The 25,986-nt window shown below is 36.1% G+C and overlaps 1 protein-coding gene and 1 pseudogene across 3 annotated transcripts in view; one reads left to right on the plus strand and one right to left on the minus strand.

The window, feature by feature from the left end:
• Nucleotides 1–25,986, plus strand: part of SRBD1 (S1 RNA binding domain 1) — a 227,775-nt gene that overhangs the window by 107,733 nt on the left and 94,056 nt on the right. For both annotated transcript variants that reach the window (XM_082358018.1, XM_082358019.1), the window contains exons 15-16: nucleotides 14,769–14,860; nucleotides 24,070–24,152. In XM_082358018.1, the coding sequence (XP_082214144.1) occupies nucleotides 14,769–14,860; nucleotides 24,070–24,152 (175 nt within the window). The remainder of the gene's footprint in view (nucleotides 1–14,768; nucleotides 14,861–24,069; nucleotides 24,153–25,986) is intronic.
• Nucleotides 4,557–11,394, minus strand: LOC309612452 (peptidyl-prolyl cis-trans isomerase FKBP1A pseudogene; annotated as a pseudogene). The gene has a single exon. The product of its transcript is annotated as a peptidyl-prolyl cis-trans isomerase FKBP1A pseudogene (transcript).

A 25,986-nucleotide genomic window follows, 5' to 3' on the forward strand; every position in this document is an offset into this window, starting at 1 on the left:
TCCATGTTAATGAAAAAAACAAATCCCTCTATTTCAGTGAGTAAAACAGAAAAGCATGAGATGCTGGGGAGTCTGGAATCAATTAAGTTAGCAAAGTGTGTAGAAAAAAGACAGCAGACATGGAAAATGATCATATCAAAATGACTTGTTTTATAGAAATAGAAACTTGCAGACTAAATGGTGAATAAGAAATTAATTTAGGGAATTTCCGTTTATTTAATAATTTTATTTAATACATTTGATTTTCAAACTGTAGAATATGTATGTGAGAATACTCTTAGTCCTTATCTGAATGTGGGTCTGTGTTAATTAGTATTTACTTTGATCCTTTCTGTGCTGTATATGTTAATTGGCCTTAGAATAAGATCTGAAAATACAAAGATGAGAAATTACTTGAGCCAGCTGCACAGAGTTGAAGAACAGTACCTTCTAGGTGCTTAGAAGGCAAGACAAGACAATGCAGACTCCAGTGAATTGTTTTAGTTTGAAAATATGCACAATTGTGTGGCAAATTAATACATTTCAGTGGTGTAGCCACAGGGAGTAAAATGTTAAGGAAGAATCCGATTTCTTTGTGCAATAATTGGAAGATCATGCTTGTTCTGGATGCTTCCAAATGTCCTCATTTTGACACTATTTTATTTTAAAATACTGTTAACTTCAAGGAAGTCCTGGCTCTTGTTTGTGCTTTGTCTTTTGAGGTATGAGAGGAAATCAGGTGTTTTGAGGTATCAATCCTTGGCCCAGGGGTCCCTTTGTATATTCCAATAGAGTATAAAGACCTAAATGATATTGAATGTTCTTTTCCATGGATGGTTATATCATTAACTATGTACTGTTTATCTGAATGAATCCTGATTTGTTTAGTTTCTGATGTATCTAACCAGATGACTTGACAGTGAATGCTCCTCCCTAAAACAATAACTTGTTCTTATGCTTCTTCGGCATCTCCTGCTTTGAGTTTTCCTCAGAAATCATTACTTTTTCATAGACTCAAATCTGAGGAGAAATAAAGTAGATCATCATGCCAGTTATGTTAACGTCTGGGAACAAAAATGCTTATTGATTGACCTTCACAAACAACTTTCAAAAAGCTCCAAAGCTTTCTAATTATTGGGAAAACCTGTGAAAAGATGATTGGGAGGCGAGAAGTGGGCAGAGGGTAGGCATCTAAGTAGAAAGAAGCCTGGCCTAACAGTACAGAGACCAGTTTTTCCTTTTTGAGTCTTAGTTTCAGATGATCTTGATTTAATTTTATTTACCTCTTTGGTTCTTTCTAACCCCACAGGTAAAATGAACAGGGTACTTATGATCCTGACTTCCTTATAGGAGTTAGTAGATCTTAAAGCACTTTTAGAAAGCTATAGATATTATGGAAGTGCAGGAGATTCATAATATTTACTTCAGATTAACTGAAAATGACCCTGAGGAAATAATACTCACTTGTAGACTAAGCAAAGAATTCTATGGCAATTTTTCATCTCTGCATTGAGCCAGTTTGACCAAATTATCAGACAGGATATGGACAGGTGCCATTGCACTCAGCTATTTTCCCTTTTGTGAGAGCTCTGAGTTGGATGTTTCTCTGGGCAGCTTTGAGAATGTTTCTCACTGCAGCTTTTTCTCAGAATGGCATCTGGCAGTAGATTGATTTAACCAAGTCTGAGGTTTGCTCTTTTCAGAATGTGCTCTCTAGGCAGCTTCTATGTGGCTCTGACATGACCACATACTGCTGCTGCTTTTCCTGCCTTCCAGCACCACATGTGAGGCTAAGGCATTCTGACACCTGCCATTTGGAACCTTTACTTGCTGAAAAATGTCAAGGTTTTCAGACAAGATGAAGACAGATATAACTGATCATTCTTCCCTTTCTCAGGAATAGGCTGAGGGCATTTGTTCATAAATGGATGAATTGCTGAAGTGGTATAGTTCTGTTAGTTTGGAGAGAGGCACACCAATTTTGTACAGAAGAGTCAAAGGTGTTTGTTTATGTGTTCTTATTCACCTTTGTACCTATTTGGCATGATACTAATTTGCTGTTAGTATAAGCAAAGGTTTTAGTGATTATTTTTTTGGATTTTATGGGATAAATGGTAAGAGTTGGGGGCAGGGGGTGCAGTTCTCCTTGCACCTTATTGTTTTCAAGAACCTCACTAGGAAATTGCAGATTTTGGAGGATGGGCTTCTGTTATGATCATATTGTCATACAGATACACACACCGATGACTGTTAAATTTTAAATGGCCAGGAGTAAGACCTCCTGCTTGAGGTCCTTGCTGCTGCTTCTTCCTTTTTTTTTTTCATTGAGCCTTAGTGTTCTAAGACCAGAGGACTGATTGCTAAATAAGGACAGGAAAAGTAGTGTAACCTGCTGAGTTTGTTCCTCCTAGTAACTGGTATCTAACTGGTTGAAGAAGGGACTTGAACACTGTTATAAAATGAAGGCTTAAAAAACTATTAACATTATTTTGCTTATTCTTACCTTTCAATCTTATTGATAAATTATAATTGGCTGTATGCTCTTGAGTAAACTCTTTCCTTTATTTCTTATATCTTGATCTTTATCTTGGATCTCAGGGCCAGTAACATAACAGAGATGATGATAGCTTAATTTTGTGTAATTTGGGAAAGATGTTCCAATAACTTTAGTTATTTTGAATTGCAAAAAAGGTAAAAAGGTTGGATGATATGCCCTGTAAGTTTTATTAGGAGCCAGACCATATTGAGAGACTGTGGATCACTTGTGAAACTGTATTCTCTGACATCTCTTTGGACAACTTCTTAAGTGGCTTTGAGTGGCTCAGTGAAAAAAGGAGAATGAGTTTTGGCCAACAGGCTTCTTCCTTGTATTGTAATTTATGAAGACTAGTAGAATAATAAAATCCATCTCCAGCAACTGAAAGGCAATGAGGACTAACGGCTTTTATGTTATGAGCAGGGTCCATGAATTAGAACATAAATATTTGAAAACATTTCATAGCAGAAGCATGGGAATTCTTCAGTATAAAAAACTTCTTGCTTTGGGTCCTAGGTTGACTTGAATTATATAAAGAAGGATTGTTGTTGCAAATTTAAATGGGTTTTCTTTATCTTTTAACTGGATCCTTCTTATTGTTATAGTTTATCCATAAAATCACAAAATCTGTATCTTAGGTCATGGTTATAGAAATAGTGTTCATATAAGCTTCTTTTCCTTATGATTTGTTTTTTTATGATTTGTGGACATGGATAATCATCAAGAGGTAAATGTGTAGTAATTTGGGTTTCACCCTGGAAATGAATCATCTTAATATTGCTTATACCTGAATCAAACATATCCTATATTTTCCTGAAGTATGTTTTATACATTTGCAAGTTATGGTCCTAGACAAGATTTGAATTTTAGCTGCCATCTTTGGCTCCTCTTCACTTAAGGTACAGTAAATTTTCAACAAAGAAAGGGCTGTACTGGTATATGAATTGTTTTAAAATGCCCTGACATGAAGACTAATAAAAATAGACAAAAATATCAAAATAAATCAAATGTATCTTTCAGGTAATATGCTCTTTTTCTATAATATCTTCTATGGTGCACCATTTATCTTTATTCCCATTAGTTTGTAAGGTGGACATATTTCTTATATTCTTAAGAATGGTGTCAAAAGCCATGGACTGACCAGTGCTTCTGAAAATGCTGACACAGAGGTCCATGTTCTTTAATGCCAGCATGCCACCCAGTGTTCCCAGGTAGGCCCACCTGCAGCTGAACAGAAAAGCAGATACTATGCGTGACATTTACATATTGCTTATGCAGATGGAAACCACTAAGCTTTCACATTTTTCAAGGGTTTACTATTTCTTTTGAATTTTTGAGGCATTTTTGTTGTTGTTGAGAAAAGCCCGCATAAAGCACTTGTATTGCAATAATAAAACTTGAAACTCATATGTAGTGTGGAGGTAGGGGAGTAGGCAGCAGTTTCTCTCACCACATCACTACACAGGACAGCAGAGGGGTGAGAGGGAGAAGCCAGGAAACTCTGAGATCAGCAGGGAGAGCTGAGCATCAAAAAACAGGAGATGCTGAAGCTATGATGACCAGCATCATTTTCTTAAGACAACACTCAAGGATTTGTCATGATGGCTGGGCTTTCATGGGTGTTAAGTGTCTACAAACAGCGCCTTCAATTTAACTTTTGATTAAAGTTCTTAAAATTTAGGAAGTGGAGCTTGGATAGCTATGAGATTACGAAAGTCCTGAATATCCATTAGAAAAACCACAGGATGGAAAGAAAAAGAAAAGCCAGGCCATGAAGAAGGCTTCAGAGGTCCCTGCTAGCCCAGGGATAGACCCTGTAGTGTCCAACATCTCAAAGAAAATGATCTGCTTTCAAAAGGCAGAGGGTTAAGGGGAGGGTGGGGTGGGGCATTGGAGGCCACTTTAGTATGGGGTCAGGCTTTTCATTCAACCCGAGGACATCTCTCAACTTGGAGAATAATTCGGCCCTCAAGAGCGCCTCAAATCAGCTATGGCTCTGCAGCGCAGAGCCATATATATATTATATATTATATAATATATATATATAATAGATAAAACTTTCATCCAAAATAAAATAAAAAAGATTCTTGCACCCCACACACCAGTTCCTATTCTGAAGTCAACCCATTACTTGTGCTGTTAACACTTGACTAGTACTTAACTGGAAACCTAGATCCAAAGGACTGAAACTCAGTCTTCACCCCAAAACGAAAACAAACTAAAATGAGTAACTCGAGGTTTATGTAATGTAGTTCAGCTCAACATACATACCAGGAGAAAGGGGAAGAGCAAAGCTGGTGACAGAACACATTCAGCCAAGGAAGGTGCTTATACAAAGAGTGTAGTGGAATTTCAGGAAAAGCTCCATATGGACTCGCTGTGCGCATCTGGAGGCGCCCGATCCTTCCATGGCACATCCAAGAACGGGGAGTTCAGGGAGGAGGCCATTCCTGTCATTCCAGTTTTAGAAGCTCCACGTCAAAGATGAGAGTGGCATTCGGTGGGATGACGCCTGGGTGCCCAGCGGCAACTTATGCATAGTCTGGGGAGACAGTCAGTTTGGCTCTCTGACTCACGCTCATCTGGGCAACCCTTTCTCCCCAGCCTCAGATCACCTCCTTCTTGCCCAGCACAAACTTAAAGGGCTTGTTTCTGTCCCTAGAGGAATCGAATTTCTTTCCATCTTGAAGCATCCAGGTGTAGTGCACCACGCAGGTCTGGCCGTGCTTGGGGAAGGTGTGCCCATCTCTGGGGAAGATCGTCTCCCCCCCTCCACTGCCATGGCGGAGGAGGCGGCGGACGCTGGGCGGCGCGACGTGTGGAGTGGACAGAGAGTGGGCCTGGCAGCGGCGCCGCCCCTCTACTTTATCCCATTGCGCAACGGCTCCGCACTCGCGCGCCGCCGCATGCCCCACCTGAGGCTTTAAAACACTGGCTCTCAAAAGTGTAGTCCTAGACTTCATCAGTATTTAAAACTTTTATGTTTCAAAAGACCATTAGGAAAATGAAAGGACAAACCAAAAATTTGGAGAAAATATTTGCAAATCATGTATCTGATGCAGGACTTGTATTTAGGATACATAAAAACACTTGTAAGTCAATAATAAGGAGACAAGCCAAATAAAAATGGGCAAAGATTTGAACAGATATTCTACTAAAGAAGATTAGGAAAGGCCAACAAAGGCATTGAATAAATGTTCACATCATCAATGATTTAAAAATGTAAAATAAGCCAGAAGTACATACCACTTCATAACCACTAGAATAGTTGTCAAAAAGGCAACAGCAAGTATTGTCAAGGAAATGAACAAACTGGAGCCCTTATTCGTTGTACTTAGGCAGTTTCTTAAAAAATTAGACATGAATTTACAACCCAGCATTTCCACTCCTGGGAATCTATCCAAGAGAAATGAAACATAAGTCTACACAAATATTTGTAAATGAATGTTTATAGCAGCATTATTCATAATACCAGAAAACTTGGACCAACCCCAAATTCTATCAACTGGTGAATGGATAAACAAAATGTGGTATTTCTAGAACAGTGGAATACTATTCAGCAATAAAAAAGAAGTACTGATACTATAGCATGAATGAATCTCAAAAACATTATGCTAAGTGAAGAAGCCAGACAGAAAAGACCACATATTTTATGATTCCATTTATATGACATGTCCAGGCAGGTGAACGTATAGAGACAAAAAGTAAATTAGTGGATACCTAGGGTTGGAGATGGGAATGAGGACTGCAAATGGGCACAAAGGATCTTTTTGGGATGGAAATGTTCTGAAATTGGATTTTGGTGATGATTGTACAACATTTGCTAAAAGTCATTGAATTGTATGCTTAAGATGGGTGAACTTTATGAAATGTAAGTTATACCTTAATAAGACTTTAAAACCTATATGGTCCCAGCAGCATCAGCATCACCAGTGAACTGGTTAGAAATGCAAATGCTCAGCGCCAGTGAAGCAGAAGCTCTGGGGGTGGAGCCTGGCAATCTGTGTTTTAACAACCTCCAGCAGATTCTGATGTAGGATTAAGTTTGATAACCACTTGAGAATCAAGGAAGGTTAAATGGAGATGTGAGTAGTTTTGGTACAGCTTATGTACATTCAATCTACCCTGTTACTGTAACTGTAGGAAAGGTTTGAATTAAGGACTGTTGTAGTAGAGTTAAAGAAAATTACAGGGCAATGGGAGTAAAAATAAACTGGCCTTTCATGTTCTTGATATGCCCCTATGAGAAGCTTTATGATTGTGATGTTTGTGTACCACATATATTAGTAAATTCCTGTGTTCTTTTAGGCTTGCTGTTACTTAACGAACATAGCATAAACAGGTTCATTTGCCATAACGACAGTGGAAGTTTAGATCCTAGAAAGGAATTATTTCTCCTAAATATTTACACAGTGTAATATAGCAGAGCCAGAAATGTGCAGTGATCCCAAGAAAGTAAAGATCTGACCATAGATAAAGAAGTAAATGGAGCAGCCAGCTGAACTGAACAACTCATTCTCTCCCTCCATCTGTTCAGTGTACTTTTGAAAACCACGATTAGAAAAAGTGGTTGATCTAGAGTCGTCATCTTACATTTGGCCTGTGCTTTCAGAGTTTGTTTGGTTTTTTTTTCCCCTAGCATTATCTGGGTGGCCAAAAGAAATTCTAAAGTTTGAGGCTGCCCCAGAAAAGAGCCTGATGATTCAAACTGGAGACTGCTGGTTGGTGAATGTGTTAAGTGAAGTTTGTAGATAGGGTCCCTTAAGTGGGGTCGGGGCGGGGGGAGCGGGCGGTGATGACTTCTGCAGAGGTATAAGTTCACATCAGAGGAAAGTAGAGGTTGGCAGGGTGGGGGGTGGGAGGCAAAAACAAACATCAGACAAGGGAGAAAAAGAGGAGTGAGTAACAGGATGTGAAAACTGATAAAATGTACGTGATTTATTAGTGGAGTTCACTGAGATTTTTAGCAGTAGCATTTGGAAGAATATTAGGGAATGTAGCACAAACCATTGTTATTTCCAAAACTTTATTAAACTATTCAACTGTAGGTAAAAAGAACTGGGCTGTTAGTTGCTGGCAAAGTGTATCTTGGCTTCTGCCTCTCTCTTTAATTATTTTATTTCTCATTGTCTTTTTCACTTTGCTTCTCTCCTTTCTTTTTTGTTCTTTCTTAAAACTTTTAATAATTCACATTTTATTATTCAGCACTTATTATTAGCAAAATATTAGAATATTATAACCCTCTAAATTAGTAATTCTGATTCTGACTTCTGTTATTGGATGGATAATAAAGGAATAAAATATCTTGCAATAAGTTTCATTCTGAAAAGTCTATGCCGTAGCAGTCTGAATTCCACTTATTTATTAGTGGATAAATTCCTATAGATGTACTTAAGCTTAAAAAAAAAAATAGGAGGGATAGAAAAGAAAAAAATAAACTTCTCCCTTAGTTAGAAAACTCTGCAATTCATACTCTTAGATTTATATCTAAATGTAGAGTTGCATTTGAACAAGAATAAACAAACACAGATAATATGTTATTCTATGAGTAAATGCAAGCTGAGTACCTAAAAATTTGAGTTTTGGAGTTAACTGCAAGAATCAGAAGAAGCATACTTTTTGGTATGTTTGGGGCAGTAGGGATGGCAGGTAGGTTGACATCATGTTCTTTAAATCAGGACATTTCAAAATGTTGACGAAAGCACAAAAATTAGATCAGTATTTCTTCCTTGCCCTCTTAGTTTTTGGGAACTTGTTAGTAGCGAACGTGGAATGTTTACAGTACTGCTGCAAACAACAGCCTCTTTCACAGTTAGTGTTCCGCTCCTTTTTTTTTTAAATTAATTTTATTTTTTTGGCTGCGTTGGGTCTTCACTGCTGCACGTGGGTCCTCTCCAGCTGCGGCGAGCTGGGGCCACTCCTCCCCGCGGTGTGCGCGCCTCACATTGCGGTGGCCTCTCCCATTGCGAAGCACAGGCTCCAGGTGCACGGGTTTCAGCAGTTGTTTCTCACGGGCTCCAGAGTGCAGACTCAGCAGCCGTGGTACACGGTCTCAGCTGCTCCGGGGCATGTGGGATCCTCCCGGACCAGGGCTCGAACCCGTGTCCTCTGCATTGGCTGGCAGACTCTCAACCACTGTGCCACCAGGGAAGTCCCAGTGTTCTGCTCTTCAAGCCTGCTTTTCGTGTCTTGGTTCAGTGGGGCCCTTGTCCTTGTGCCTAGTCTAACACCACTTAGGCATCAGGCCTTGTGGTTGGTTGCTCCTGTGACTTTTTTCCTTGAGCTCCCTTTAGTGGTATTGTGCAGTACTTGTAACAACTTCATGTTGGACTCAAACATAGATGGGGGGAAAAAAATAAAGGAGGGATTTTTGTTTTTAAAAGGAAAACAGAAGACAGTGAAGGGAAGGGAGAAAGAAAATAAAAGGAATGCTTACCCTGGAGAGTGGTGGAGACCGACAATTTCTGCTGGTTCCATTCTTTGTCAGAAACTGCTTCTACCTCAGCGGAGGGACTCAACCTACAAATAGAGAGAAGCTGTCCATCTTTGTCCTTCAGTTTGTTGATTGGCTTTCCCCTTGATGGCATTTGAAGGTACCAGTGATTTTGTCAAATTGAGTGGCCCACTGACAGCAGTAAAAGTGATTTAAGTGTAATATTTTGGCACATTGTGGTACATCGTAGCAGCTCAGCATCATTGTGAACATAAACCAGAATCAGATTCTCATGTGGAATGAATACTATTGTTATGTTTATGGCCCAGAAGAGTTGGTAGCTGTTACTTTGAGGAACCCCAAATTCCAAATTACAGTTCTGTTTGGTAGTTGCCAATTTGGGTTTGTCCTTTTTAGGTTTCTTTTGTGGCTAGAAAGTGTTCATCTGATGTGGTATGAGACACTGAAGGAAAAGTAGCCAAGGGAATTCTATATTGTTGAAATACTGCTCTGTGGATGTGATAAGATGTCGATCCCGGGATATACTCACCCTCTGTTTGGTAGACATTTTAAGTTCTCACAGGATTGTTATGGGTCCTCTGTGTAATTACTGTACCATTGCTAGACTCGTTCTCTTTGGAAAATGCTCATTCTTTGAAAGATAGCTTAGAATTTTTTTAAAAAAACTGTGATAGTTGGAGAATGGCTTCTAACTGGTCTTCCACCAGATGGTGCTAGTGTTACATACCTACATGTAAATTTGGTGCCATTGAAATCTTGAGGTGGTGTATTTCTGCTCTTTTTCTTTTTCACCATATTTTACCTTTAGTGTTTTTTTTTTTTCCCACACACACTACTTTCCTGGTATACAACTGTGTCACCTCACACCTTTTCTGTTGTGGGTAGTGAATTGATTGTGCCGTGGTGTTCATGAAGAATAACATGGGGGTTGGATTCACAGGCCAAGGACTAAGTACAACTTAAAAATGTATATTATATGTACTTTCTTATAAAATTTTTCATTGTGCATTTGCTTTTTATATGACCTGTATGTACAAATCTAGAGTTATTCTTGACCTTTCTTTCATGTTATAAAACAATATCATAAAATATTATTATTTGAGGTCTCCTAGGAGTCATGTTGGAAGTTATTACTAACAAATGATATATTTACCCACATTTAAGTTCAAAATAACTTTGATAACTTTAAAAGAAAGTTTGGTAAAAAAAAAAAAAAAAAAAATGTTGGCTATTACGCAATATTGGATCTCCTGGCCAGGTAAAAAATGGTCATTTGAAACTTAAATTTTAAACTTTTTCTTTTTACAAATAAATATTATAGTTATTGCAGAAAAATTTAAAGAAATAAGAATTCTTTTAAAGGAATAACTCATAGTTAAGTACTATTAATATTAACATAAACCTTTTTTTCTTTTGTATATACCTATATTTTAAAAATATCAAAGTTGGTCTCATGTCTTAGTTTTATAACCAGCCTTTCCAGTTAATACATTACAACAGTAATTTTTAATGACAGTATAGGTTTTCATTAAAGAACTCTTTAATGATAGGCATTTTGGTTTCAGTTTCTTTTGGTCGGAGCTATGCTGTGATGAATAACGCTGTTTAATTTTTTGTGTAAATTAAAATTTCCTTCATATAAATTCTTAAAAATATAATAGCCAGTTCAGAAAGAATGCATATTCTTGTGACTTTTGATCTATATTTTCAAATTACCATCCAAAAGAGTTTTACAGTTTAAATATCTTTAATAGTATAGAATTTTATTTGTTTCCCTGCATCCTTATCATCACGAGATTACTTTAGTTTTTATTTATTTTTAATTAAAAAAAATTTTTTTTTGGCTGTGCACATGGCTTGCGGGATCTTAGTTCCCCAACCAGGGATCGAACTCGTGCCCCCTGCACTGGAAGCGTGGAGTCCTAACCACTAGACTGCCAGGGAATTCCCACGTTAGTTTTTAAAGTGACTAGGTATTGCTCATTTGAGGCTCCCTGAAATGACAATTCATCACTAAATAAAGGAATTTAAAATTGCTTTGATGTTTTTTTAGAAATAAGTATCCTTTAAACATTAAATCCTAGAGCCCCTTTTATTTATGGTGGTTTGGTTTTTGGCCTTGTCTCCTATCCCCAAAATACAAACAGCTATCCTTTCATACTTCAAAACAGGTTCTCATATGCAAAGCAAAGAATTAAGATCTGTGTTGATTAACTTTTTATAGCATTTTCTGTTACTTGTTGAGAAACTTAGGTCATTTACCTACCCTCTCTTCATATGAATGTTTCTCAGTCTGAAAATTTGGAAGAACTCTTTTTAGATAAATTATTTTTAAAACTTTAGTGAAATGAGCTGTGCATTTAGTATCGGAGCTTTTTAGTACCTATTTTTTTTGGTGGGCAGAAGGAAAAGGAAGCTTCTAGATATTGGTGGAAGCTTCTAGATATTGGTAACACTTAAGCAATTCTAGTATACTTTTATAAAAAATGAAAAACATCAGTTTTTATTAGTTTAAGCAAATATATCCTGGCTGATTTTTGATAGCTTAATAAATATTAATTGTGTTTTCATTTAAGTAGGTTAACTTTGAATTGAATTTTCTTGTTAACATAGGAAGCATGCAATTTATTTTAAAATAAGAAAAACAAAAAAGCTATTTTCATATTTGGGAAATAAGAAGGGGGAGGAGACTCATACAGAGGCTTCAAGCAATCTTGTAAATGAATGTGAAAACTATTAGCCCAATAACTTAAAAAAAAACAAACAGCTAGTTTTCCTCTCTCATAAAAAAATTCTCCCATCTCAATTTGGCAAAAGAAATTGCCATTCTTTTACTGTCAGAATGAATAGGCACTGTAAGAAAAGTACTTGCAAACGTGGTTTTAAAAGATTCATCAACATATAATTTATCTTGGTAGAAGAGACTTATAAACTGTGGAGATATAAATTCTGTGGTTTAAACATATATTTGTTTAAAAAATAAAGTACGTTATATTGATAAATGATCAGATTTATGTAACAGCATTGAATTTTACTTGAGGTAACAAAAATTGGCATTTTTAACTTGGAGAGTTTTTGTTAAAAATTTTTTAATGAATTTAAAAGTAAATGCATCTATATTGTGGGCATTTCACTTGTGTTTTAGGTTATGAGTGTGTGGTTTATATGTATATATTTTCAAATTAAAAAACCTAGAAAGACTCTAGAAAAGTGCTGAATTAGATAAAGTGCTTTAAAAATTATCAGTTTAATTCTAGAGAATTAGCACATTAACACATAGATCTGGTAAAACGTTAAGTCCGGTGGTAGCTTCTGAAGTGTACTTTCATATATTTAAAGTTTGATATACCATATGTATCTATTTAGGCATTTGTCTAAACAAACAATTTGAAAAGGCTTCAAGTACTGTAATAATCTCAAAACCTTTGAGTTCAATTAGAACTGTGTCAGTTAAATTCCCCCAAAATTATCAATTTTACTGAGTCTTGTCTGCTTTATGGCAAAGTAAATAAAATAATCAAATTGCTAAGATTATGAGCCAAATTAGTTTACACCTGAGTGAAATTTGTTTTGTGACATATAATACGTATTAAATGTTAGATATCTGTATTTTGTGCAAAGTTTACTTTTGCTTTCCTCAAAATATACTAGAGATAATTGGAATAATTTTATAATAGTTTATTGGGAAACTTCCTAATAAACAGAAGGTGCCTTGTAAAATCTAGCATACTTTCTACTTAATGCCTATCCTTGAACTCTAAATAGGAAAGAAAAAAAGGAAGGGGGGGAAAGTTATAACTTTTGTTCTTAGCAACTTCTCCTGGAAAAAATCATCACCACTCCCAGCTTGATTTCTTTCATTTAACTCTTGCCACATATACTTCTTATATCCTTATATGTTTTATATTGAAGTAATCAGTGTTGAGCTTTTTCTCTTCATTTAGATTATTTAAGCATTCTGATCTGCACATAGTACTGAACAGTTTATTGGACCCATGCTGTCTAGTAACTGAAGCATATGAAATTTACTGCATTTTGTATTGATTTAATATTAATGTTAATCTAAAATCTTTGGGTGCAGCGTGTCACATCTGTTTTGTATTCCTCTGTTTAAAAGAAGTGGCAATATGGTATTTGGAGGAATATTTATTATCTGAGTGTTTTTCTTTGCAACAGTTTCCCTCAGTCTTTTGAGAATTATAACTTGCAAGAGACAGTGAATCACCCAGCAAATTCTCAGGTACCCAACTGCTGAAGCCCACGGTTAATGGGAATTTTTATTTACCATTTAAGTTCCTTTGCTCAAATAGAGATAATTTTGGAGGCTTCTGGCAATGACAGAAAATAGATTTGTGGTAAGATTTTTTAAAATGTTCTTTTCTCTGCACTTCACAGATACTCTGGTTTTTTAGAAAAAAATTTGTTAGGCTGAGTGTTGTTCATTTGTGTTTGAAACCAAATTTTCCATGGCTGATGGCTGACTATTCTTATTTATCCTAAGTTTCATAAAGGGGTTGGTTTTGTGCTTTGTATATAATATGCACCTCTTATTGTATCCTGATGATGCTGTTGATGAGGAACAGGATGAGCAGCCTTGCTTTTCAATTGCAGAGTGTTCATTTTCCCTATTATGAAGTTTGGGTTAGTAGATCTTGGTTGCAAAAGATATAAATCTTCTCGTTGCCCCCAAATAATCTTCTCAAGTCTCTGTGGTTTATAATTGTTGTCAAAGTTCAATCAAGAGTTCTTCAAAGAACTCTTTGGAGTAGCAAACTAACCGTTTCACATTTTACTTATCAGTGTTGAGTTGTTACAGTGGGGCAATATGTTAAAAGTTATCTGCTCAACTTGTCTCACACTTGAAGTAACTACTGAAGAGCAGAGAATGGGAGAGGTTTCTAAGAGTGGATTAAAAATTAGCACTAACATGTTTCTGCTTTTGAATTGTGACATCTAGATGGTCACATGGTAGAGAACCAAAGGTATTGTAAATACTTAAAATAGATGATGTTTCTTTACGTATAATGTCATAAAGAAAGGCTCTAATTTTAAAATGTTTGGTAAACTGTACAAATGTCAACCACTATACAACCGTCATCTGTAAGAGAGTGCTGCCATTGTGGATTGTAAAGTATATGGAGCCAAAGAAGAAAGGAACAGGATGATATGTCTGATGCTTTGATTAAAGAAATGATGAAATGAAGTGGTTTAACACCTGCCTGAAGTGGTATGTTTCAAGTTCACCAAAAGGATGATTTCAGACCCTCCTGAAAAGAAGTGGGATCCTGTCTGATCCCCTTCCTTTTCACATTGTGGTTGTTAATTATAACCAAGTAATAATAATGGCAGTGTTTATGGCAATGGTTTTTTGTGTATATCTGCATATGCACATATCCACACACATGTCTGTGCTTCCCAAGATGCTTTAGAATGATTAATTCAGAAGGGAGTCATAAATGTCAGTCAGTAATGGATTATAAACACAAGAGGAGCTAAGTATTCTGAAAATTTTGATGTTGGCATCATGGAGGAGGAGTATCCATGGTGTTCATTTAAACAGAAAATGACTGAATGAATTCATTATGGATTTAAGCCTGTGTATTTCCTATGTGTAGAAAACAAGCATTGCTTAATCACTTTAAGTTAATGTAAAATTAAATAGTATAGGTATCATTGAAATATAAAGAGAGTGCTTTGCCCTGCAGTTTTCTTTTCTTATAATACCTAGTCTCATTCATTTATTTTCTTTGGGCAGGTAGAAAGTTTGGAAAATGATATTCCCCTTTTCTTTCTTTTCAGTATCGTCAGTGAAGCAGGAGCATCAGTCTACAGTGTCAGCCCTGAAGCTAATAAAGAGATGCCAGGACTGGACCCTAATTTGAGAAGTGCAGGTAAGAAACTGTGCATGATCACTAAAGCGTGTGATTTTCATATTTTGGATTTGTATTTGTAGCAAGCAAAATATTTAAATATCCAAGAAATTTTAGAAGATATATTGCAGTCATGTTAGAAAGAAAGTGTTTGATTGGAATAGTGCTGGGAATTATGGAAAAGAAGTGGAAGAATACTACTTTTAAAGAACACTGCATAGTATTCTAGAGTATGGTGAAAAATTAGCCCAAAACATATTTAGTAAAATTAAATGCTAGAGAGTTAATAGTAAAAACAATAAAATATTCAGTTCTCTTATTATTATTGCAAAATATTACTTATTAGAGCTTTTTGTTGGAGGAAAGTAATATATTAACATAAAATATTTAAAGTGCAAATGTATAAACATGCACAGACTTTCAGGCTATAGCTAAATATTTGTTAAATGACCGGTTTCTCTTGCCTTGCTAATAGGAATTGTCATTACTGTATTGTTTAAATCAGCCTGATTTGATATTAGTTGTATAAAATTGCTTTGATTTCTGTGATGTGGAATAGTTTAAATCTTGTGTGTGAAGAAGTTAAAGATATTTTGAGGGCTTCCTGGTGGCACAGTGGTTGAGAATACGCCTACCAATGCAAGGGACACGGGTTCGAGCCCTGGTCCGGGAAGATCCCACATGCTGCGGAGCAGCTAAGCCCATGCTCTACAAGTACTGAGCCTGTGCTCTAGAGCCTGCATGCCACAACTGCTGAAGCCCGTGTGCCTAGAGCCCGTGCTCCACAACAAGAGAAGCCACTGCAATGAGAAGCCTGCAACGAAGAGTACTGCAATGAAGAGTAGCCCCCGCTTGCTGCATCTAAAAAGAAAGCCTGCGCACAGCAACAGAGACCCAGTGCAACCAAAAATAAATAAATAAATAAATTTATTTTAAAAAAAGATATTTTGGTACATCTAATGACAATAATTGGTATCACAAGCAAAATATAGATCTGGTCAGAGCATTTTTCTGTGTAATAGGTGGATATTTAGACTACTTTGTTAGAAATGTCTTGTGTATGTGTGTTTACTGCTTTATTATTTTTTTTTTAATGGATGTATAGTTGATTTACAATATTATATTAGTTTCACGTGCACAGCATTGTGATCCAGTATTTTTACAGATTATACTCCATTATAACTTCTTATAAGATAATGGCTATAATTCCCATTGCTATACAATATATCCTTGTTGTTTATCTATTTTATATATAGTAGTTTGTATCTCTTAATCCCCCAATTTGGGGAAATTCCAAATTAGGGGAAATAGACTTTTTGTTTAATTTTTTTTCCTTAAATATTCTCATCAAATTTCATTGACTGTTCTTGAAATCTACACCTGGTGATATGTATTTGAAAATTTTTGCATTAATCTAAAGTTAAAAACTTCTTTTTTGATCCAAAAGAACTTGTAGTTTCTCTTCAGTTGTTCATTCCATGACACAGTCCCCTGACTAACATGATCATCTTTTCTTTTTTCTTTTTTAAATATTTATTTATTTTATTTATTTATTTTCTTTTAATTTCTTTGGTTGCTTCGGGTCTTCGTTGTGGCACGCAGGCTTCTCTCTAGTTGTGGTGTGTGGGTTTTCTCTCTCTAGCTGTGGCACTTGGGCTCTGTAGTTTGTGGCATGCGGGCTCTCTAGTTGAGGTGCGAGGGCTTAGTTGCCCCAAGGCATGTGGGATCTTAGTTCCCCAACCAGGGATCGAACCCACGTCCCCTGCATTGGAAGGCAGATTCTTTACCACTGGACTACCAGGGAAGTCCCCTAAAATGGTCATCTTTTCAAACTCAGATCCCAGCTCAAAATCTTGCTTCTTCAGTGAAGCTTTTCCCTGTCACATCAACTCAGTGTGGTCTCTGCCTCCTTGCCATGTTCTCTTTTGGTACTTGCCTTGTAATAACAGTAGTAATAATAATAATAGGAGGAGTAGGGAGCTGCTAACACTAATCTTTTTTAAGCACTTAATATATATGAAACATTGTGGTAAATACATTACCAGGATTATTTTATTTAATCCTCACAATTGCCCTATGAGTCATTTATTATTCGCACTTTACAGATGAGGAAACCAAGGCTTAAAGAGGCCGCATAGCCAACTAAGTGTGAACATAATATTTATGTACGTAACTTCTGTAATAAAGGGATACTTTTCTTTATAAAAAGTAAAATTCAGAGCCTCCCAAGTTGGCACTGAAAGGTAATCATCCAACAGGGCATTAGAAAAATATTATATAGGAGGTGGCAGTCCCTCAGACTTCCCTTTGCTAAGGGGGCTGCTATTTCCTCTTCACCACTGGCCCATGTGGGTGCATAACTGCCACAGTATTATAAGGGAACAAGATCACAACATTCTAACAAGATTCTATGAAAATAGGAAATAATAAAAAGGGGAATTGGTATATAGTCCTAATTACTCTGATTTCAAAACCTAGCTGTGTCTTCAGTTTGTGATTCACTGCAGGTGTGCCATTTTTCTTTGTCTTAGCTTGTTTCCACATTGGCAGTGACTATGTTTGACCCATATCAACTCAAAACACCTACCTAGACATTCTGAGTCTTCAAAGTCTGGTCCTGGAAGCAAATATTGAAATTAACTGAGAGTCTCCACTCTTGGCTTTCTAGGCCCCACTTCCATTTCAGTTCCTGTTTTCTCACTAGGAATCTTTCTCTTTCCTAGTGATTGATGCCTGGGATGACTTCATACTTCATCTGAGACCTGACCTATCTGTGGGTGTGGGTTTTACCTTTCAACCCTCCATAAGTTTACCATATCAAATATAACGGAACCTCAACATTCATACAAGTGTTAAACATATGTAAGAAAATGACCTTTATCTTACTACATCTTCTTGACCAGTTTATCAGCTTATTGAAAACGGAAGTTATCCTTATATATGCTTACATTCCCTTCATAATAAATTCATTGTACTGAGACAGTTTAAATTGGATGGATAGAATAATAGATAGTTGGTATTAAAACGTTTATTATGGATTTCTGATTTAAAATGAAGATTAAATATACCTGTTACTCCTTCACTCTCTTCTGAAATCTCATTAAAATGACAGTAACTTGATAGAATGAAGGCATAAACTTACTAGGACAAGGAGAATGGGAGAGGAGATAACGGCAACAATAGTTTTGAAGCTGGAAACCGGATGAGATCTAGCCAACTTGAGAAAGTGGAATACTGAGACAGCATTGTAGAAAACAGAGCTAACCTGAAATAGATCGTAGAAACCCTAAAGACTCAGGAAATGCACTAAGCACCTTTAGAAGTATCTTGGGAGGGCTGAGAATGGGTCTAAAATAGGAGGATTGATTGAAAGTCTGTTTAAAAAGCAGTGAGATCAAGTTAAACATAGAATATCATATAACCCAGCAATCCCACTCCTTGGTATATACTCAAAAGAATTGAAAACAGGTACTCAGCAAATACTTGTACACAGATGCTCATAGCAGCACTATTCACAATAGCCCAAAACTGGAAACAACCCAAATGTCTATCAGCAGGTGAACAGATAAACAAAATGTGGTCTATCCATACGATGGAAGAGTATTTTCAGCCATAAGAAAGAATGAAGTAATGATACGGGCTACAACATGGATGAACCTTGAAAACATGCTAAGTGAAAGAAGCTAAACACAAAAGGTCACATATTGTATGATTGCATATATATGTGAAATGTCCAGAATAGGCAAATCTACAGGCACAGAGAGCTGATTGGTGGTTGCCAGGGGCTGGGAAGAGGGGACAATGAAGAGGGACTGCTTAATGTGTACAGGGTTTCCTTTGGGAGTGATGAAACTGTTTTGGAACTTGATAGAGGTGGTGGTTTGCACAATGTTTTAAGTATACTAAGTACCACTGAACGGTACACCTTAAAATGGTTAAGTTTATGTTATGTGAATTTCACATCAGTAAAAAAAGAAGAAATGAATTAGACCTCCCATTCCACACACGTTGAGTAACTGTCCTTCTTCCACTTTTGCAGAAGACTGGAGAATTGTTCTCTAGAGAGGGTTAAACCGAAGGTTTCTACACTGGAGGACATGGGTTATAAGTGAGAGTGGGAATACCTACTAAAAAAAAAGAAAGATTAAATAATTATTGACATGCTGTTGTAGGTACCTTAGAGAGGACTAAATCTTCCATGTGGGAGACTAGGGGATTCTGGCTAGAACACAAGAGAACACAAGAGAAAACACCTAAAGAAACTGAGATCAGAGATTTCACAAAGAAATGGCCAAATCACCCTATAGTGAAGCCCACAGTTGACAAACCTCACCTTTGAGCAAAGCACTTAACAGTCAGCTTTTTAGTACCCTACCCCTGATGGAAAGTCTAGGGTCACTTAACATGTAAGGAAAACTTATGCTATTAAAGACAGATGCCAAAATATGGGGTGGGAGGTGGGGTACACTACATGGAAGAAGTAGAGACTATACAGAAAGAAGAAAAATAAAGAAAAAGTTTGATATCCTTAGAGAAAAGATATTTCTTTCAAATTTAAGGGTATATTTGCATAAAGTAAAATTCACCTTTTTTAGGTACACCATCTATGAATTTTGAAAAGCTTGTACTAGTCAGGTAACCACAACCACTGCAATCAAGATATAGAGTATTTATATTAGGTCAACAGATTTGTCAGCTCATTATTGAAAAATGTAATTACTAATTAGAGGATCAAGATTATAATAAATTTGCATTAAGAGCATTAAAACTACATTTTAATAAGCTTTTTAGTGAAAAAAATTCTAATTAGGAGTTGTTGAATGAAATAAGACAGCATGGGGATTCCTCTGTTGCTGTCTGATGGCAAGAGGAAGTATAAAAAAGGAGTATTGGACTTTAAAAATAAAGATTTCCACTTTGATATTCTCAGATAACAGAGTAAGGCAAATTTTAAAGAGAACACAGTTTAGTACAGTCTTTTAAGCAATACATTTATTTGCTCTAGAAGCTTTAAGATTCTATGTATTTCATGGAACTGAAGACCAAAACCAATAGAACCCCTTTTGTCCTTTGGATATAAGATACCTTATGAATGAGGGGGAAATGTTGTTTTCAGTGCTACTGCATATGGCTGTAGCTCTGGTTGCTTACCTTTTAGGATGATAATCTTCACTCAGTCGAAGCTCCTTTTCCCTGCTTTTCCCTGCTTTTCCCTGCTTTTTACTGTCTTCCTTTACACAATATGTTTCATTACCGTTTAACAAATTACCATTTATTAAAAACGAAATTCCATGTAAAAAAAAAACACAAACAAAAAACGAAATTCCTATATGTACTTTTTTCCCTTTTTCCTTGGTCTGTCTAGTCTGCTACAACGCAAGACTCTTTCAATTACTGTGGCTTATAATATGATTTGCCTTAATCTTTTTTTTCATTGCACTTGTCCTATGCATTTCTTTCTTTCTGTATAAACTTTAGAGCCATTTAACTAATATTTTTCAAACTCTGTAGAAATACAGTGAAATTCCATTAAATTTATACCTTCATCCAGGTTATGCACATTGTATTTTTCTTACTCACCCGCAATACACACACACACACACACACACACACACAGACACACACAGAGACAGTGAATAGATTCTCCTTCATGATATTTTCTTATTGGTTGTTGATGGCATATGGTGGAGCATCAGTTTTTGTCTGGGTGTCTTGAAACCAACCAACTGATTGAAATCTTATTAGTTCTGATATTTTTTCAGTTGACTCGCTTGGGTTTTCTAAGTAGACAGTCATCATCTGCAAGTAATAATAAATAATCTAGTTTCTGTCTTTTGAGTAATTATACCTTCTTTCTTTTCTCTTCCAATTGCGTTAAGTAGAACTTCCTAAACAGTGGTAAATAGTTGCAGTGATACAGAGAAATGTTGACATTACATGTGGGCAAAATAGTCAATATTTGCCATACATTTGGACATACTGCATTTAAAAAATACATAACAACTTCATTGAGATATAGTTTACATAGCATACAGTTTACCCTTTTAAAGTATATGTCATCATTTTTTAGTATAGTCAGAGTTGTGTAACTATTGCCACTATCCAACTTTAGAATATTTTCATTGCCCCTAGAAACCCCATACCCATTAGCAATCGGTCCCCCTTCCCCTCTTCTTCCCAATCCCTGGAAAACACTAATCTACCTTCTGTCTATATGGATTTGCCTATTCTGGATATTTCATATAAATGGAACCATTACAATATGAGGTCTTTTGTGATTGGCTGGCTTCTTTCACTTAGCATAGTGTTTTCAAAGTTCACTCGTGCTGTAGCATATATCAGTACTCCATTCCTTTGTATTGCCAAATAATTTACCATTGTACAGGTATACCACATTGTATTCATCCATTTATCAGTTGTTGGATATTTGGGTTGTTTTCACCTTTTTGGCTATTATGAATAATGCTGCTGTGAACATCCATGTACAAGATTTTATGTAGACCAATGTTTTTATTTCTTTTGAGTATGTACCTAGGAGTAAAAACTTGGGGACATAGGGACATAGGGTAGCTCTATGTTTAACATGTTCCAGAAGTCTTTTTGACTTCTTTTGCTTTACTTTCCTCACCATTCCTTCTCTGCCTCTTTCACCATTTCCTCCTTCTCTTTTCTGTCTCAAAATATGAATGTGCCCCAAGTTTCGGGCCATGATTCTTACTCCTTCTTCTTTTTTTTTTATCAGCAATCTATTAAAGTCCTTTTGCCTGAACTACTTATCTGTCTGTTACTTTCAGAAATCTGTTGTCAGCCTGATCATTATTACTGTTTATTGCATAACCCTTCTCTTGATTATCCTGCCAGCAGGAAAACAACACCATCTTTTCTCCAAAGCCTGAGCATACTACTTTTCGAATTCTACTTTAAACAATGTTCATCTCTCTCCCTCCTCCTGCCTCCCATCTCTTCCATGCTTGGGTTTCTATGCTACACAGAATAAACAGCATCTGAAAGTGAAATGCCAATTCTAGAAATATTAGATCTATGTCAGGGGTTGTTTACGGGGTACACTGTAACTCCAGAAGCCATTGGGACTATTGTAGAATTAATATGTCATCTAGAAGCCATCATTTTTAATCCATTGTTGCTAATATTTAGTAATATTAGGATGAACAAAGGATACACTGGCAGTGAAATGTTAGGAGGGAATCCAGTAGAAAATAGTTTAAAATCCTTTTGTGTATTTCAGAAATGTTAAAATATGGGATCTACTCACACAATTTCTAAGTTTAGGTTTTCATAATGTGGGTTTTCCTGAAGGTGTAGATTTGAGAGATTTACCTATTATTGATATACTGTTATTGAATTTCTAATATTGCCTTCCTACACAGCAAACGTTCTGATGCCTATTACCTTAACTTGGTCTACTGTTGTGGGTTGTTTTTTTAATCCGAAAATATTTTGGCAATGTATGTATGTGTTTGAAAATCACTCTTATTGTATAATATATGTAAAGGCTAGAATAAGGAAATAATACAGTTGAGTTGTCCCTTGGTATCCACAGGAGATTGGTTTCAGGACCCGTCTCAGATACCAAAATCCAAGGATGCTCAAGTCCCTTACATAAAATAGCATAGTATTTGCATATAACCTATGCACATCCTCCAATGTACTTTGAATCATCTCTAGATTACTTATAATACCTAATACAATGTAAATGTTATGTAAATAGTTGTAAGTGCAATATAAATAGTTGCTGAGAGCATCAAATTCAAATTTTCCTTTTTGGAACTTTATGGAATTTTTTTTTCAAATATTTTTGATCCATAGTTGGTTGAATCTGTGAATGTGAAGCCCACAGATATGGAGGCCTGACTGTATTTGGTTTTAGAGGATATCAGGTATTTCTCTGGTGGCATATGTTTTCATATGACTATAAATGTGGTTATTAAAGGAAACCATTTCTCCTATAACTTGGCATGCTTGCACTAATTAACTTTTTATGAGATTTGATGAGAAAGGTGTATGTGAAGGCCTTGGAATCCCTATCTCTTCTGTGGGAGAAATAGGCAGATTGTAAAACATCAGCTTATTGCTCTCTAAGCTTGCTTTGCAAGCTGCCATTGTCACTGTCTGTTGGCAGTAATAATAAAAGATATGAAAAAGACTTGAATGTGCAGTAAACTTGATGTTCACAGTAGATGTTATCTCTGATGAGAGGTGGCACAAATCAGTGACTGGAGAATCTGATAGTTACTTCTAAGAAGTGGCTTCTTTTACCAGACCTTGAATAGTTTAACACGAAAACAGGCATGGGGTTTCCTTTAATGGCCTTAATGTTTTTACTTAATGAATTTATATTTCATCCAACCTTCTGTATGAGTAGGTGACACTGACTAGCTTTCATGTGTTTAGAAAATAAAAGCTGTTCATTTGTAAACACTCAATGCAACTAAATTTCTTTTCTCTAACTAAATCTATCTTATAAGCTAAATTAGTTATAAGATTTTGTTAATAACATACGGCTTTTAAAAAGATGATAATATATGATGACTAAGTAAAAATCATGACACAAAGGATGTTTAAAGTTAACTCTCAAGTATCTTAAAAATGGAAAGTGATGGTCAAGAAAGGGATGTAATTAGGACTGTCAGGAACAAGCAGTTGGGATGCAGATCACTTCTCAGACTGATCTTGCAATCGTATTCAAGGTGATTCAAGAGTATTCACTAGTCAACTAACTTGATCTCTGATTGCAATAAGATATAATTCTATCATTTACTCATCTTTATCAGGATCTAGTCCTAATAAGCATATTTAATGTACAAATGTGTATCATGTTTATAGCAATGCAGGATTATTTAAAAGTAAAACAAATATCTACTTGTTCTTTAAAGTGTGAGGTGCCCTACTATACTATATTTAAAGAACGAACAGGTAATTGTATAAATATAGCAACTAAGTGTTTTATTTGTTTTTCCAAATGTATAACCCTTTCAATGTGTTCGTGCTCAGGAACACCTAGGAGTTCTGGTGACATAATTAATCCTGAAATTTTGCATTCACTTTTTGTGTGGAAAAAAAAAGGAACTCTGAAACTTGGTTAAATTGTTGGCCTCCTTGGGGGAGGAATAACGAGGGATAACTATGCATTATGAGGAACTAAAATAGTAATTATCTGCATACTGCTTTTCACATTAAGCCATACTTGTTTTCTGATTCTGTTTTTTCAGTTTCCATAGCAAGGCGTGTACAAGATCCATTAGCTGAGCTAGTGAAAATTGAGCCGAAGCACATTGGAGTTGGAATGTATCAGGTAAAGCAGTGTGGATCATTTAATTTGTGAAATCCATCAATACAGAGACAGTACTCAAACTTGCTTGGCATAGTAATTGTCAGTGGGAATAAGTTCCCATTTTCAAAGGTTTATACAGTTTGTGGGAAGGTAGTTAGGTATTATAAATTATTCAGGAAGGAGAGAATTTTTTTTTCCTGGTCTTTATGATTTTGATCAAAGGTTATAATAGACTATAATCAGTTTAAAGACTATTAAAACTCTAGATACGACTAGTAACTTAATCTGAAGAGCCTCTCCTTTTAACGTCGCTATAAAAATGGAAGGGGTGTGGAGAAAGGGGGGTACGTTGGCTCTTTTTGTAAACCAGTATGAACTATTGATCTTTATTGATCTTTCAGGAAGAAACCTTTGGTACCTACTGTGATTTTTTTTCCTGTTTTCATTCCTATTTGATTATTATAGTTAGTTTTTGGTCATTTCCCAGTATGAGCTAAAACCTTTCATTTTTGTTACTGTGTAGTAGTAATAGTAGTAATAGTGCTTCTTGGTGTTGCTGCTGTATTTCCAGTTCTTGAGATTGTGTTCCTTAGGCAATTGAGAGCAGCACTAAATCTTGGCAAAATGAATCCATGTTGGCTTAAGTGGTCTCCAGAAACCTCAAGTTGAATTATTTTCTCTTTGATGAAAGTTCTTCTTAAGTCTGAAATAGAATATTACCCTCTATATAATTTTCATGAGATTTGAGTGATAGGTACTATACTTTCTCTAAGGAAATATATGAGGTCATGGAATCTGTGGCCACTAGAAATGGAAGAGACCTTTGAGATCATACAACTCTACCCTCCTCATCTGACAGGAAAAGAAGCTGTGTCCTAGAGTAGTTAGGATTTTTACCCAGGCTCACACTGTCAAAGCCTGGACTAACCGGTCATATATTGGGACTTAACTGGAGTTTTCCCATTTTAGAGCAAGTTAGACCAAGAGGCATCCAAACCTTTAACTGGACTTGTTCACTGGTGAGGATGGTTCCTAAAGGGACTGATCTAGCTACAGATAGATAAAATGCCTAGTAACTAAAGAGTATACCTCTTATAGCAGTTTTATGATATAGGCATCATAGTTAAGAGAAATTATAGTTATATTAATTCAAGGTGAAGTTATGGAAGTTATGGAATACCTCAGTTCCTTAGTGGAACAAAGGAAAGAGAAAGTCAAACTTATAGAACCCAGGAGGCTAATAACCTGTTGGCATCAAAGTGGTCTTTAAGTAAATAGCAGGGACCTAGTCTCCAGATTTGGATTCTGAGATAGCATTTAACGTGAAAACAGTTTGGAATTCATTCCAACAGCAATGAGAAGTAAAGGAAGAGTTTTAAGCAGAGGAATGCCATGATCTGATTTGTATTTTTAAATGTTGACTCTGACTACTCCAGGTGAAAGATAATGGTGGCTTGGACAAAGTTAATGGCAGTAGAAATGGAAAGAAGTTAAATCTATTTTTAGGGACTACTTGGTGATAATGAGGGAAAAGGAGTTGTGAAGAATTTGCTCCAAAGGTCCTGAGGATGCCTGAGTGGAGCAGATTTGGTGAGGATAAGGTTAGCAATTCAGTTTCGAACATGTTAAATTTGTGGTGCCTGTAAGAAATACAGGAAACTAGGAGTTGGATATACAAGTCTGAGATTAAGAGATATGGCCATATTAACATTGGAGTACAGACTGTTTAGCAAATAATGACACTAAGAAAATGATCAAAATGGTAGGCAGAGCTCATGATATTCTAACTACATTACCACCACCACTGGCATATCCACAACTCCAAATTCCGTAAGATGACAGAAAAGTTGTGCAT

This window comes from Balaenoptera borealis (genome assembly GCF_965194805.1).
Source record: "Balaenoptera borealis genome assembly, chromosome: 15".
Classification (NCBI taxonomy): Eukaryota; Metazoa; Chordata; class Mammalia; order Artiodactyla; family Balaenopteridae; genus Balaenoptera; species Balaenoptera borealis.